Consider the following 15,218-nt stretch of genomic DNA (forward strand, 5'->3'; position numbering starts at 1 on the left):
GCTAGATGCTTCAACTTGCTATCAATCCAACCCATTCTCTCCAATCTCACTTGAATAAGCCCAGGGCGTCTCCGCCATTGCACACGTCCATACATAATATGGCTGGGGGCGACGGATGCCCGCCGCGCGAGTCAGGCACCCAGCGTGTTCCAGCTACGCAGACGCCTACATACGGTTATCGCATTCTGCCTTGGGCCATTCACCACGCATGCCGAATCAAATCACGGCCTTTGGGCTATGCGCAGTGCTACGGACTACGGGGCGGATGATGATAGCCCTAGCTGGCTGGGCAAAAGTCCTTGATTCCCGCTGCACTGCCCGTGGTGGCAAGCGCGTCTGACCTGTGATGTAACCGGCCCTGACAGCTAACGAATGTTAGAGCACCGTCGCCGCGATAGAATGGGTGCGCGCAAGCAGCCCCCAGACAGACTTCTCCACGTGGTGATCCCATCCTCATTCTACTCGATCCCTGTTTTTGTCATGCTGCGCGGGTGTTCGGAAGGCTGGCCTGGCTACAATATTATCCACTACCCATAAGGACCGAGAACCAGTCGCCGTGTGGGTTGCTGATCATACTCTGGCCTGTCCACGTTTCAATCCCCCTTTGCACCATTACTTACATTCTCGACATGCGCATACTCTTTGCTCATGATGGCTGAATCCACAATGGCTGAATCTACCTCTGTTGACACGCACAACCACAATGGGGACGCCGACTTTCATTCCCCGCGACCGCGCAAACCCACGAGAATCGACCTCCTGAAGCCTAAACTTAGCGACGAAGGCCTCAATAAAAATGGCACTCTGAAGGAAGCCGCTTCTGGTCTCTCGAGGTGCCTATAAAGAGTCTGCTTTTTGGGGGGCAGCAGATAACTGACACTCCGCAGTGGAAGATCGACCCCTATACCCCCCGATGCCCCGCCTTCCGTCCAGGCCTCTTCGTCTGCGCGCCGACAGATACGCGCTCAGCACAAGCAGCGCATATTCCCTACTATCCACTACCAAAATCGCGTCTCGCACTTTGACCCAAACAGCGACCACCATGACTTCCGCGGCTTCTTCGTCCTGTTCTGGATTGGCCTTGCCATCATGGTCATCACCTCGATGCTCCGAAACATGACAGAGACTGGATATCCGTTCCAGATGAGGCAGTGGGCGCTGTTCAAGGAAAAGGTGGTTGAGCTTGGCCTGGTTGATGGCGCCATGGTGTGCAGTACGGCCTTGTCATTGCCTCTCCAAAAGCTGTTCCTCGAAGACAAAGTGCTTCGCTGGAACACGTATGGTATGGCCATACAGAGCGTCTTCCAGGCCATCTGGCTTGCTTTCTGGACTACGTAAGCCGTCGCTTTTCCGATTCTGTACCATAGACTAACGACTATGAAGATATCCGTTCATCCGCGATTGGAGCTGGACGGCCCAGGTCTTCTTCACCCTACATCTCCTTGTAATTTTCATGAAGATGCACTCATACGCGTACGCTATCCACGAAACTATAAATGTTGACTCAAACTGACCTTCTAAGATTCTATAACGGTCATCTCAGCGAAACGCTAAGACGCCTGAACGACCTCGACACACCTGATCAAGCTAGCAAAGTGGCAGCAGTTCGATACCCGACTCCCCGTACTCATCTACACGAGATTCCAAAGTCACCGTCTCAGACCGAGTCAGAACCCAAAGACCCAAATGCAGAATACCTTGGCCACTTGCGCGAGGAGCTTGCCTTGGAGCTTGCGTCGCCTTTGGGTAATGTCTCGTACCCCAACAACCTCACCTTATACAACTATGTGGATTTCATCTTCTGCCCAACGCTCTGCTATGAGATCGAGTACCCCCGCAACACTCATGTTCGTTGGCTTGAGGTCTTCTACAAGACATTGGCTGTGTTCGGATGCATCTTTCTCATGGTTATTACCGCAGAAGAATTCATACTTCCAGTGCTGGACGTATCGGCTGTGCGACTCCACAACTCAAATAGCGCAACCGACTTTGCATTGATCATGGGTGAGACGATTGGTCGTCTGCTGTTCCCCTTTATGATTACCTTCCTCCTGGTATTCCTAGTCATCTTCGAGTACGTCCTGGGTGCATTTGCAGAAATCACGCGTAGGTCTTTCTCAGAATTACAATAATATACCCGCGCTTACACTGTACAGGCTTCGCCGATCGTCAATTCTACGCTGACTGGTGGAATAGCTGTGACTGGCTCGAGTTCAGGTAGGGATTGTTACATGTTTCTTTCAAAGTAGCATCTAACGTATTCAAACAGTGCCGAGTGGAACATTCCGGTGCATCAGTTTCTTCGTCGACACGTTTACAGTGCGTCCAAGAACCACATGTCGAGGCCATTGGCTATAGTAATCACCTTTTTCATCTCCGCACTGGCCCACGAACTAGTCATGGGCTGCATCACGAGAAAGTTCAGAGGCTATGGCTTCGTTGCTATGATGCTTCAGATGCCCATCGTCATGTTGCAGCGAAGCAAATGGGTCAAGGGTCGTACATTGCTGAACAATGTCTTGTTCTGGTGCAGCATGATCTTGGGACTCAGTATGGTAAGCTGACTCATCTCGGCCGAACGGTGGCAGATGGCTAACTATAGACAGATGTGTGCGCTGTACGTGCTTGTGTAGTCTCTTGTGATAGAAGTGTTCCAGACACTGTGTTGTTTCCGTATTATAGGTTGAATTGGCGGTTGCATTAGCATAGACGAGATAGACTTGCGAATACCCTTTTTAATTGTCATCTGGTGATTTTCGATTCGAGCTATATATAGTATAAGCCACCAGCTTCGTTCGTCCTGTTCAAAGTGCTATAGTGACAGGACTGGTGTATGCGTTGTGCGACTGTGCACAGGGCGAGCCAGATCATCTCGCAAGTTTCCCCAAAAGAGTGTATGGTGTGACGTAGGTAGCGGCCTCGGACCAAGTGTGATTCCGAAGTTGGAGGGGATGTCGGCGGAGTTGCAGGCGACCCCACAGCCTTGTGCCTGTGCACGGCGAACCAACGCATAGGAGCAGGGATGACGTCGAATCAACGATACGCGGAATACGAGCGCGCTGTACCTTGTCGTGTGCATCAGAGTCCTTGAGTTTCGACCAACTGCTCTCCTAACTTACATTCGCATATGCTTTAGACGCTCAGCGAGACTGAGGCACATAGCTTCCGACATTTGCTCCCGTGTCGTAGTGACTTCATCGACCGTCACCGGACCCAGCCAGTTCGCTCCACGGCTACATCGGAACTTCCACAGTCCGCAAATCTCGCCGCTATCAGGGCGCGGTTGCCAAAAGCCTAAGCTTTCCGTGACCTTTTGCTTCGTCCGTCCTCTCTGCAACATCTCCGGACTTCCCTCACCCACCAACAAGTCCTAATCGTATTCATCATGACGGAATTGCATGAAGCGCTCGCTTGCCTGAGGCCAAAAGATTTCAGTGACGTCCCAACCGATAATCTCAAGGAATTCTTATCCGATATACTAGCTAAAGCAGAACTGATTGCAAACTCTGTACCTCCGCCTCCCAATGGCACGCCTTACGAATCATCACAACGGACGCGAACCGAGCAACAACCCGCAACGAGCGCTAAGGATCTCACCATTTCCCAAGTACGGCGACCTCCACCAGCTCCGACACATGAGGAGCTGCAAAAGTCATGGGGTAAACCTCTCAAGCTGGGGAATGCCGATGCCGCTACGGGGATGAGCGTTTTCAAGATGGCCGGGAAGGATAGGCATGGAGCTTGGTTCTCGAGGGCAAGTGTACACGAAGGCCTAGGCTTCAATAAATGGAAGCGTGCCATGCAGAGCGAGTTTGAAGAGAGCTTGAAGGTCCAAGGCGGTCCGGGCGAGGGCAATGTGCGAGGTATTGGAGGAGATCAGAGACTTGAGGACATGACTGTAGATGGCGTAGGACAGCTACAAGGTATACAGTGTGGCATACAGTCCAAGAAGTGCAGACAGCTGACAACGTCGCAGTATACCAACTTTCAGCTCAATTTCCAGGACCAACCTATCCGCGCGAGTTCATTACCCTCCTCATCACCTCGGATAGTTGTCTGACCGAGGCGTCAAAAGTCGCTAACACGATACCCCGACATTTCATGGTTGTCTCCATACCTGTCTCGCACCCAAATGCGCCGCCACGAAGTAACATGGTACGGGGTTTCTACGAGTCGGTCGAGATGATACGCGAGATACCATTGCCAGACGGCGACGCAGAGACTAATCCAGTCGAATGGATCATGATTACACGCAGTGACCCTGGAGGTGGCATACCTCGCTTCATGGTCGAACGAAATGTGCCCAGCAGCATATGTCAGGACGCAGTCAAGTTTCTTGACTGGGCCTGCGCGAGGAATGACGAATTAGAAGTCAAAACCGATACAGGAAGCCTGCACGAAGTTACGCGCACCATGTCCGTGGCAGATACGAATGGTATTTCTGCTGGGGTTGGAGTTAGCATCGCGGAAAACTCCACGTACCCGAGTAACCACTTGGAGTTACAGCGCAGCGATTCTGCAAGCTCATCGAGCACCTCCTCAGCAGACTCTTTTGCCTCTGCCGAGCAGTTTACTACTGCGCGTGAAGGCCTTCCAATCGATACATCAATTCCAACGCCGTCTACAGCATCTCAACAGTCCTTGCCGATAGCAGACGATCACCATACCAAAGAACTACAGAAGATTGAAGAAAAGAAGGATCAGCTGAGAATTAAGCTGGAACAAGCCCAGGAAAAGCTGGACACCAACTTGCAAACTGAGAGTTCTAAGACGGAGAAAGAAATACAAAAGGCCAACGAGAAGCATGAAAAAGAGAAGAGAAAGCAAGAAAACAAGTATCAAAAAGAGATACGGAAACTCGAGGAGCGTCGAGAGAAAGAGACTCGTAAACTGCTTGCGCGCCAACAGAAAGAAGCGGCTAAGAACCAACTCAGCAAGATCCAGCGAGAGCGTAACGAGTACAAACAACGATTGGATATCTTGCAGCAGGAGAACAGACTGCTTAAGCTGCAGATTGGCGAATTACAGCACGAGAACACTGCTTTAGTTTCTCGGTTAGGCAAGACCGAGGAGGGTATCAAGATCTTGAGGTCAATCAAAGAACAAGACCAAAATTCCAGAGTGAGGGCAGACTCTGCGAGTTCAGGGAGAAGTACGAAGAGTGGAAGGAGAAGTAAGAATTCGAGTGAGTCGTCGAGCACGCTAGTACGAGCGGGGACTACCCGTTTCTAGTTTTTTTATGGGGTTTTCCATTTGGTCTTTTTGGCGTAGGTATTCGTATGGGTACTTTTCCTTTCCGGTCACGTATTTCTTTTAGCACGCCATGTGCGCATTCACAATGACGATTCCCTTGAGCTGCATTTAGAAGGCGTGTATCATTATAAGGGTATAGATACCACAATTATGCATCGTGTTATCAAGATAGATCTGATGCAGGCCTGATTGTAGTGTGCTCGCTTGGTTGAAATAGTCGCTCTCGACTTATGAGGCGTGCAGCTGGCTTATTAACTAACCTAGTAGATATGCCACCTACCCATCTTCCTACCTACCCCACCATACCACGCATCTTCGGCCTCCAACATACAAGGCAAGATACAGCTCCCACGCGCAAGGGAAGAACCACTCCTATTTATCTCTCGTGTTACACAAAGACAAGATCCCCTTCCTAGAATACCTTCAACCCGAATGTCTGCACCTCTGCGTCCGTACTACGTGGTTCAACAAGAAAACTGATTTGCGGTCCGATTACGGAAGGCTTGTTCGGGCCGGTACTTGGATTTGCTTTTTTTCTGGCTGTCAGCACCTGACAAAAGATAACTCACACCGCAAATATCGGTGAAGTGTGTTGAGGAGCTTGTTGAGGATATTCTTATTCTCTCCTTGTGTGCACTGAAGACACGGCTTCAGGGGTTCACAAGAAAGAAGAGTCGAAAGAAGAGCTTGAGTCCGAAAGGCTAGCGTAAAGAACAGCTGTCGAACGAAGACTCATCACGCAATTTTCATCTCTAACAACTGCTGTTCATCAATAATTCCAACCCCGCATTACGACTTTGGGGGCTGAATTCGCGCTACATCAGAGTCAACAGGTCTGCGCAAAGGGGTAGAGCTGATTGCACTTGAATTAAAAGAGAAGGAAGAAAAATTCCAAGAAAAGAAAGTTTGAAGGTGAAAGAAGCTGACGTACTGAGCCCATCACGAGCAAAACATCATCAGACGTTGAGCAGAGAAAATGGACCCGAAGCCCAAGATTCTGGCCTTCCATGGCTCAGGCAGCAATTCTATGATACATACTGTACAATTGGCGAGATTGACAAGAGTGTTTGGTTCGGAATTTGAGATTGAGAGTCTGAGCGGTATGCATTTTGCGCTTCCAAATCTCCCTTTTCTCACAGTCATGCCCTGCAATGTTTATTCATTCCGACTCCTACCCCCAAGTCTGCAGCATGAGATATCTCATTCAACCGCATAGACCTACATAAGACCCTCTCCCCCAGATTCGAATACACTAGAAACTCAAATACTCACTTTAATCAGCACCCTTCCCCTCGCAAGCTGGTCCAGGTGTCCTCCCCTTCTTCGACGGCTGCGGCCCTTACAAGCGCTGGCTCTCCGCCTCCGACACGGCCAAAGAACTCAAAGATGGCCCTCACATCTCCACCATGCCCTCAGAAGTCGAGGAACTCATCCGAAGCACGGTAAAGCGCATCCGCGACTCTGGCGGCGAAGTTGTCGGCCTAATCGGGTTCTCCCAAGGCACCCGCGTCGTCACCGGCCTCCTCAAGTGTGCCGAAATCATCATTGCGCTCAAGGAGAAAGGTGAGGACGTCGATGAACTGGACTGGTGCGACTGGGGCTTTGGTATCTCCATTTGCGGAAGTTCTCCACCGCCGTTTATCGCGCAATCCGTGTCTGCTGCGCTAGACGCTTCCAAGCTTTCCGAGGATGAGAAGAAGGAGCTACTAGAGAGCAAGATTGCTATCCCGGCGTACCATATCTTGGGTAATCAGGATGAGTTCAAGGCTATAGGCAAACGGTTGGTTGAGCAGTGCTATGAGGTTGCCGAAGGAAAGAGTACAGTCAAGGAAGTTGACATTGGACATTTTTACCCAGTACAGCCAGCTGAGAATGAGCAGCTTGGAAAGTGGGCGATTGAGGTTTTTAAGAAGGCGCAGGCATGATGATAGCAAGTGTGAAATGAAAGAGTGGGTTCCAAGAATAGAGATAGACTTTCATTTTTTTTTTACAATTTAAGCACGCTGTTTCGAAAAGAAGTCTTGTTCTTGGGAACGCTGATACGCTTATTGTACAGGCAAATATTTCGACCGCTTGATTTCGAGCAGAATACGACAACAGGGAACTAGTTCGCAGCTAGAGATTGAAACAAGAAATGACGTACAAAATAGTCATCACCATCGAAACCTTATATCGAGCCAAATGTCGACGAATAAGATATACGATGTAAACGAGCCCCAATGCTCATACAGCAAGTCCTAGCGGCATACGCCAGGGCCACTGGAATCGCGCGGTCATCATTCCTACGAAACACCACTGTCAAACATCCTCTTATCCTCTCTCCGGCGCTCAATACATATGCATCCCTAACGCTATAGAAATGCTCTATAATCTACAAGGATACGTCTATAATCGACGAGAGATAGCATATCAAGACTAATAAGTATATACAGAAAGATGCAGTACAGAGCTATGCGGTTCGTTTGTACTGTCAGATTGTTTGCCCGGGCAGAGTGGGGTTACGTCCAATGAGTCAGAATGAAGTAGCCGGAATCCTCGGGGTGTCGTGTGTACGAGTGGGGTTGATATCTAAGGTTCAGGCTACGAGAAATAGCACTCCAGCAACGCTACATGTCTTGACCGGAAGATTCATGCTAACGATTACTATTCGATAGTATTTGGCGCTACAATGCACCTCGACGACTAGCACTGAAGTCGTAAAAACAGCGACACATATAACATGGGCATTTCCATGAATCAAGGTACTAGCGACGTGCTCCTCAACCCTTGGGCCCATCACTCGTATCCCAATAGCCCGTTTTCGAACTCCACAAAAAGAACAAAAACTACATACTATACTAACCCTAGTATTACCATAACCCCAGCCCTACCTAAACCCTACACCTTCCCCCATGCCCATCCGCAACAACGCCAAGTAAAACCATCGGAAGCTGTCATCCAGCACACGCATACGCATACGCATACGCATACGCATCGGAACCTCAAAGCAGGCCAAAAGAAAACCGAGTTACCTTCACACCGCTCTCCCCTGCGCAGCGCTTAGTACCCTCACCCATCCGACCAAACCCACTACCCAGGACATCCGCAACCCAACTTACCCTAATCCCCCCCCCCAACAACCCACCCATGACCATTACTCACGCATCTAACCCTAGTCCCCTTCCCTTCCCTACCCTACCTTATCCACTATTTCCGCAAACCCAAAGCCGCGTCCAACCGCCTTCTCCTTTACACAAAAGTACCAATATAGCAACATCTACGTAGAAGTACCTAGTTAACACCCACTACAACAAACAGCCCATACTTAACGGGTGCAGGGTGGGCGCAGGGCGGAAGATGCATAAAGTATCGCAGATTGGGTAATGGAGAGAGAGTGGGGATTTACCCCCCCCCCCAGGTACGACGATGACGATGATTGTAAAAAGCTGGGATTAGAGCGCGCAGGGTAAACTTCGGGAGGGTGGGAAGGGGGGGATAACAAGGGATCAAGAAGAAAAAAAAATCTTCTTCTATTTTTTTTTCGGGGGGAGCTAGGCAAGGTGAAGAGAGAGGGAATGTTTGAGAGGGAAGGATATGGGTGGGAGGTGAAAGGGCCGTGGTGTACACCTACGTAGATAGATAGATCTGTATTCGAGGGTTGATAGACTGCGTCGGGACACTATAGAGTTTTTGGCCTTTTTCCTGCCATTTTGGGGGGTGGGTGTGAGTGTCACGTGTGCACGTGTCACATGTCAGACGATACAGATGTATGGATGTATGTATGGATGTGGTATGCAGGTAGGGCAGATGCCAGATTGCGTTGTTTCTAGTTTGGTAGACCGCCCCGTCGGAAGATGCACCCAGCTTACACAAGAAATAGAAGTCTAGATGGGTGGGGGGCGGCGCCGTTATGAGAAAGTGGGGCTAATGCACGTTTCTGTGTATTACACCGTCTTGGCGAGGTATTATACGCATGGAGCTTGTTGGTGAGATGATGGAAGAGTGACAATGCAAGATGAGGAAAAGGTGACGTATAAGGTTTATTTGGAATTTTAGTAGAAAGGGAGGGCTATGTAGTACAGTAGTGCTTTACAGGGGAAATAAGAGGCTGGTACAGGAACAAATAGAAAGAAACGCTTAGATAGAAGGAAGGAAACACGCTATGCTCGTAATAAATCTGCATCAACCTCCCAGTTATCCCATGTAGGCTTGTCGAAACCATTCGGTCGCGAGCTGCGCAGGAACCCGTTCCAGTAGCCTTCAATGTTGACTACTGGTCGAATTGTTCTGACATTAGCATTAAAACCCCTGCTGAAGCACTCCTGCATATGTCGGTTCTCAAACAGCTCTGGGTGTGTTCTCCTCATAGTCTTGAGAGCCCGCTTACCAACCTCATCTACTGAATCGTAATGACGTAGCTCGAAAAACTCCTTGTCATGCTGCTTCTTGAGCTCAGCCATTGTGCGGTCGTCGTAGAGACCAAGCTGAAGCAGAAATATGTCGTATTGGCATAGAGAAGTGAGACCGAGGTAACTTCCACCAGATTTGGCCCGCCTATAGAGCCCAACCAAGGCAGCGATAGTGCCCATGCAGCCTGTGCCGTAGTCGCTCATGGGGAACGGTGGTACGACAGGCTCGTTCAGCCCCATTGCTTGACCTTGTGCCCAGGCTACGCCGGTAACACAGTCTGCAATCTGTTGCCAGCCTGGACGTGATGACCATGGTCCCACGTGGCCAAAACAGTTCTCAGCAATGTATACTATGCCCTTGCCACGCTTCTTCGCTAGTTCAACCATTTTTTGTGGTCCATATCCAAGACGATTCAAGCTGCCAGGCCGATAGCCATCAAGAACGATATCCACAGACTGCAGAAGTTCCTCAAATGTCTGTCGATCCTTTGGGTCCTTCAAGTTCAAGTCGGTCGTATGTTTTCCAATGTTAGCATCCACCTGGAAGAAAGGCACATCGGACAGGTTCGGCGATGTGACTTTAATAACTTCTGCACCATACTCGGCAAGACCACGGCCCATTGCCGGGCCGGCAATGATTCGGCAAAGCTCAAGAACACGGATTCCAGAGAGGATCTGCGGCTTTGGTGCACGTGAAGATTGGAAGGGTAGTGGGGTTGGTGGCGTGTCGGTTTCCAGAGGTTCTACTTTCCAGGGCGGCTCCTGCAGCAGTGCTTGACCATGTTCAGTAGTTCGGAAGTCATCCCATTTTAGGCAGGTCACACCGGCCTGCTTGATCGCCCGATTCTTTTCTTCAAGCTCTTCTACCGTAAATTTTCGGACGCGATCCTCAATTACTCTGATACACTCGTGGTAATCGGTCAGATCAGGTCGGAAGCCTTCCAGACCAACCATGTTCAGTGCTTTGGTTGCCTCGAGGGAGCCGTGCAGATGAAAGTACTCCCCCGGCCTCTTAGTCTCATAGAGGTTTGCAGACAACCTGCGGTAGAGAATGGATTGGGCTTGGAGAAGGTCCGTGTCTGTCTTGGTCAGGTGACTGATATGAGCGTCTGGATTGTCAATGCTTACCTTTGAGCAACTTCTTAACTTTGGGATTCGACTTGTCAAGGCCTCCTACAGTGGTGAGGTAGGTGGAGAAGAGAAATGCAGTTGCTCTTTCAAGATCGACCGCAATGTGGCGATCTTTCTGACCATTGTGAAGATCAGCTATAGCAGACGCAACGCCTGCCTCGACAGCCTTGAGGGCTGAGATTGCTTCTGTCTGCTTCAATGGGCTAGGGAAGTAGGGAGAACCCGTGTTGGCAGTTGAGAACTTGACATTGGTAATATGCTGGAGTGACTCTCGAGGGAGGTTGTCCTTGGCTTTTATTAGTAGTTGGTCAAGGGCAGTTCTTGTACCCAACAGCAAGGCGTTTGGTTGGGTGGACTGATTGTTATGGTCGTGCTCTGTTCCTAGGAAGGGTGCCATGGCGGTGATGATGATGATGGTGATATCCAGACGTGTACTCTGCCAGGCCGAGTGACGGCAGCGGCAGCGGCAGCTTAATAGCAAGCCATGGGAGCCGTTGACGGGCGGACCGAGACTCCAGGATTGGCAACGGCAGAGCCGTTGAAATGACTGTCTGGCTGCATGTCGAGGCTGGTCCTAGTAAGCCATTGTGGCGATGAGCCTCGTCTACCAACCACGGCGTGCATGTGGACGGCATGATGCCGAAGGCGGACTGGCCCAGTACGTAGGAACACGGTTTCTGTGACGATCGGCAGACGTGCTGCGCTACCCGACTTCCGGAAAGGTGCTGGCCCAAGCTTTGCGCGATGCTTAGGGACGACCCCATGGGCATTGCACCCATAAACCATCCGCAGGACCGTCTTTATCGTCCCGTCATCGCCGGCTCGCGCGCCAGTCGCTCGACTCAAAACTGTGGGACCCCTTTTGCGTCGCAGTGCATCCGGCGGTGGGGGTGCGAGTGCGAGTGCGAGTCCCGGGGGGCTCTCCTTTCCGTTCTCACCTGGAGCGGGTGCGTCTTCCGATCATACTTCATCGTTCCGTCGCGTCGGCAATGTCCCCATCATCAGCATTGAGCACTCAACGCCGCTGCACGTGACGAACCACCGACCTCAGCCGAGGCGCATACGCACATAGCCTTTACAGGATGACGCGCCCAAAGGTTCCACCAGGTCCGTTTCGTGTGTGTCGGTGTGGCTGCCGTAGTGGTGCTAACACGGTATTGCATAGATCAGCGGCAACGCACTGCACAGGCATGCGAGAGCTGCAAGCGCAGAAAACAAAAGGCGAGTTGACTTGTGCGCTTTCATCCCTCTCCAAGACGGCTGCTTCACAGCGGGCTCATCTTGCATGCTGCCAGTCCTCGGCGCAGAACCTTGGTGCACTCGCCTCACAGCATGTCACCCAACGGTTTGATTTGGCCACGCCCAAGCCCAAGCACAGCGGAGGCCGGGTATTTGTACGAGTAGGCTCGGAACATGTCATTAGCCTGTGCAATGCTCCGGGGGCTTGCACGCAAGAGTAGCCCTTTTGGTGCACATGTCTAACGTAGACGTCCTAGTCTAGTCCTGCCCCTCCATCATTACAGCACCTCCGACAAGCCCTCCAATCAACAGGACCAAAGCTAACCATCCAAAAGTGTAACGGTCTCCAACCTTGCAACACTTGCGACAAGGTAAGCCTTCAACTTATTCACGCGTCAATATGCTAAAATTGGTCAGCGCAAATTCACATGCATATACACGGACCGAGACCCAAACTCTCCAAGCGAAGACAGGCCACCCGCGAAGAAGCGTGTAGTTGAAACTACTAGCAACGCCCAGAGCCCCGTGTATGTACTTACGTTTCTTCCAATCACGTGGCAGTTATGTCAAACATGCATGGTATTTGCATGTACACAAAAGTGATCCATGAGAGATACTCTTGATGGATGCCTTGATTCAGTTCATCTCAGTACTAACTGGTCTTTCTTACATGTAGCATAAATGGTAATTCGTCGGCAAATACACCCACCAATGGGCAGGCTCAGCCCTCACCACTGTCCCTGCACCGACGTACATCTACCGCTCCTCAACAGCCATCCCTCGTGTCCCATGCAGTAAGCTCAAATCAGGAGGTTCCTTATCCATCCCCTGCTGCGAACTCTGCTGCCGTGCCTCAACCGCCAGCGAATCATGGCAGTGACGACAGTCGACAGGCAGTGTCACAGGACACCACTTCGCATGATGGTGGAGACGATGTCGCCGAGTTTCCGAGCCAGAGCAGGATGCTACAGGACCCTACTGGTCGGGTACTGTATATCGGTGATGCAGCTACCTTATCTTTCCTCCAGCTCCTTCGGATGATGGTTGAGACGGTAGCCGGACCTTCTCCATTCACTACCGATCCTCGTCGACATAAGATAGTAGAGGGCCAGTACTCGCTTCCACATGGTTACCAGCATACACACCTCCTACCCGACGAGCAGACGGCCCGGGTTCTGGTCGAGGCCTTCTTCATCAATACCCATGGGTTATTGCAAGTCTTTAACCGTGACCGCTTCTTCAAAAGCTTGGAACAATGCTATTCGGATCCACTCTCGGTGAGTTCGTCATGGCTATGCCTGCTCTACCTGGTGTTTGCCATTGGTTTGACAATGGCAACGCCGCTGTCTGGTAGTCAAGAAGCTCTCATCATCGACAAGCTGCGGAGCGAGCATCTCGACCGAGCGGAAGCATTCTACCTGAACGCTAAGAGCCTCAACGATCCCATGACTGGTCTAGAGGACCAGGACTTTTGGTCTGTTCAGGCTTTGTTACTCATGTCAGTCTACATGTTGGCTAAGACAAAGCGGAATACTGCTTTCGCCCTGCTTGGCATGGCAGCACGATCCGCTGTTGCACTGGGTCTTCACAGAGAAGAGACCATGGTGATATTCAGTCCGGAAGAGCAGGTTCAGCGAAAGGATCTGTGGCGATCTATTTTCGTCATCGACCGTCTTCTATCATGCTCCTTGGGTCGCCCGACAGCTATATCTGAGGACGACTGCTCTGGTGACACGCTTCAACCTTCTGATGGTGACTACAACCAGTCCTGGGCTTTTACTCCAAAGACAGTGTACGACTACAACGAAACAGGGCCTGCAGCACTAGAAGCTGTCGTGCGGAGCTGCAAGGTGATTGGTGTCATCTTACGCAAAGTTTACCAAAGACGCAAAATCAGCACTCGGCTTGCACAAGAGATTTCTGATATTTGCAAGAAATGGCCACGGGCATTGACACCCATTCTACAGTGGCGACAAGCTGCGACCGCATCGCCCAGTCAGGGTGTAGCTATTCTGCACGTCAATCTGTTTTACTGTCACTCCATCATTCTGCTGACTCGGCCGTTTCTGCTGTACATTCTCAACAAGGAGACACAGCGCCAGGTAGAGCAGCCGGGAAATAGGGGGCCTCGACCCTTTGTTCGTATGGAACGGTTCAGCGAGGCGTGTGTGATTGCCTCTGTGCACACTATCCTTCTGGTGCAAAACGCATTTGAAGCGGGTTACTTGCCCCGTCGCAATCCTGCCGTTATTTACTTCCTTTTCGCAGCTACACTTGTCATCCTCGCCAGCGACTTTGCCGGTCTCTACCAGATCGATGCAACAGAGAATTGCGTGACCAACGCCATCAACATCATGAATTACTGCGCTGAAAGCGACCAACAGGCAGTCAGACTTGTGTACATTCTTAGCTCCTTCAGAGACGTAGTCTCACAACAGCGTCTACGGCGGAAAGACAGTCTCACGAGCAACTCGACGCTGCCAAGTATAGCATCACAGCTGTACGGCGTACAGGTACCTCAGCAACAGCAGCAGCAGCAAGCACAACAGCAGCAGCCAACCCCGAATGTAAATAGTCTAGTCCAGCCAACAAATCCCCTAGACGGCACACCCCGACTCCACCAAGTCCCCATACACATCTACCCCGGCCTCCACACAGCACCCCTCAAAGACCGACCGCTCATCAAGCAAGTTCCAGGCCAAGTCCACACACCGCCCCAGCCCCAAGTCATGCACCTGTCCGTCCAGCCCACAGCCCCCGTCTCCGTCGCCGCCCAAACACAAGAAAACACACTCAACCCGCCTGAACCGGAATTTTCAGTCCATCTATCCCCGATCCAGAGACCACCCTCGCTCGACATGGCCACGCGGTCTGCACCGCTGTCTCTGGGGGCGCCCTCGCTATCCACAATGCTGGATCTCTCGGCACTCGAAGCCACGCGGGTACCTAGCCTGCACAGCGAGGAGAGCGGGCTGGACGAGCAGATTGATTTTGATACGCTGTGGGCATGGCCGAGTAATACGCCTGCGATGGGGAGTCCCAAGGGAGGTGCTGGCGGTGGTAGTGGTGCAAGGGATAAGGTGCAGGGGATTAGCGATAGTGTTGTGCCGATGTTTGGTATAATTGGGAGAGAGGGGACGACGACGCAGAAGGATTCGTAAGGGGAGGATGATGGGGGATGGGAAATGGTGCTGGTATGTTAGGTTT

The 15,218-nt window shown here is 51.2% G+C and overlaps 6 protein-coding genes across 6 annotated transcripts; 5 read left to right on the top strand and 1 right to left on the bottom strand.

Annotated features, from left to right (window-relative positions):
* Positions 1 to 666: 666 nt before the first annotated feature.
* COCMIDRAFT_23450 (uncharacterized protein) lies at positions 667 to 2,633 on the top strand (the record flags this gene model as incomplete). Its single annotated transcript, XM_007686423.1, has 7 exons — positions 667 to 833; positions 888 to 1,334; positions 1,384 to 1,473; positions 1,523 to 2,106; positions 2,157 to 2,217; positions 2,270 to 2,555; positions 2,607 to 2,633. 7 exons carry the CDS (start codon positions 667 to 669, stop codon positions 2,631 to 2,633), a joined length of 1,662 nt encoding a protein of 553 aa, XP_007684613.1.
* A 503-nt stretch (positions 2,634 to 3,136) lies between these two features.
* Positions 3,137 to 3,298, top strand: COCMIDRAFT_86112 (uncharacterized protein; the record flags this gene model as incomplete). The annotated part of the gene is made up of 1 exon (XM_007686482.1): positions 3,137 to 3,298. A coding segment is annotated over one exon (162 nt), but the record flags the coding sequence as incomplete, so codon positions are not given.
* An 87-nt stretch (positions 3,299 to 3,385) lies between these two features.
* COCMIDRAFT_33751 (uncharacterized protein) lies at positions 3,386 to 5,232 on the top strand (the record flags this gene model as incomplete). The annotated part of the gene is made up of 2 exons (XM_007686442.1): positions 3,386 to 3,923; positions 3,977 to 5,232. 2 exons carry the CDS (start codon positions 3,386 to 3,388, stop codon positions 5,230 to 5,232), a joined length of 1,794 nt encoding a protein of 597 aa, XP_007684632.1.
* A 997-nt stretch (positions 5,233 to 6,229) lies between these two features.
* On the top strand, positions 6,230 to 7,178 carry COCMIDRAFT_86139 (uncharacterized protein; the record flags this gene model as incomplete). The annotated part of the gene is made up of 2 exons (XM_007686483.1): positions 6,230 to 6,353; positions 6,535 to 7,178. 2 exons carry the CDS (start codon positions 6,230 to 6,232, stop codon positions 7,176 to 7,178), a joined length of 768 nt encoding a protein of 255 aa, XP_007684673.1.
* A 2,214-nt stretch (positions 7,179 to 9,392) lies between these two features.
* Positions 9,393 to 11,169, bottom strand: COCMIDRAFT_2342 (uncharacterized protein; the record flags this gene model as incomplete). Its single annotated transcript, XM_007686407.1, has 2 exons — positions 9,393 to 10,720; positions 10,770 to 11,169. The coding sequence occupies 2 exons, from the start codon at positions 11,167 to 11,169 to the stop codon at positions 9,393 to 9,395; spliced, it is 1,728 nt and encodes a 575-aa protein (XP_007684597.1).
* Positions 11,170 to 11,854: 685 nt separating this feature from the next.
* Positions 11,855 to 15,172, top strand: COCMIDRAFT_33754 (uncharacterized protein; the record flags this gene model as incomplete). Its single annotated transcript, XM_007686443.1, has 5 exons — positions 11,855 to 11,879; positions 11,938 to 11,993; positions 12,347 to 12,382; positions 12,429 to 12,538; positions 12,688 to 15,172. The coding sequence occupies 5 exons, from the start codon at positions 11,855 to 11,857 to the stop codon at positions 15,170 to 15,172; spliced, it is 2,712 nt and encodes a 903-aa protein (XP_007684633.1).
* Positions 15,173 to 15,218: the final 46 nt, after the last annotated feature.

This window comes from Bipolaris oryzae (assembly GCF_000523455.1).
Source record: "Bipolaris oryzae ATCC 44560 unplaced genomic scaffold scaffold_19, whole genome shotgun sequence".
NCBI classification, from domain to species: Eukaryota; Fungi; Ascomycota; class Dothideomycetes; order Pleosporales; family Pleosporaceae; genus Bipolaris; species Bipolaris oryzae.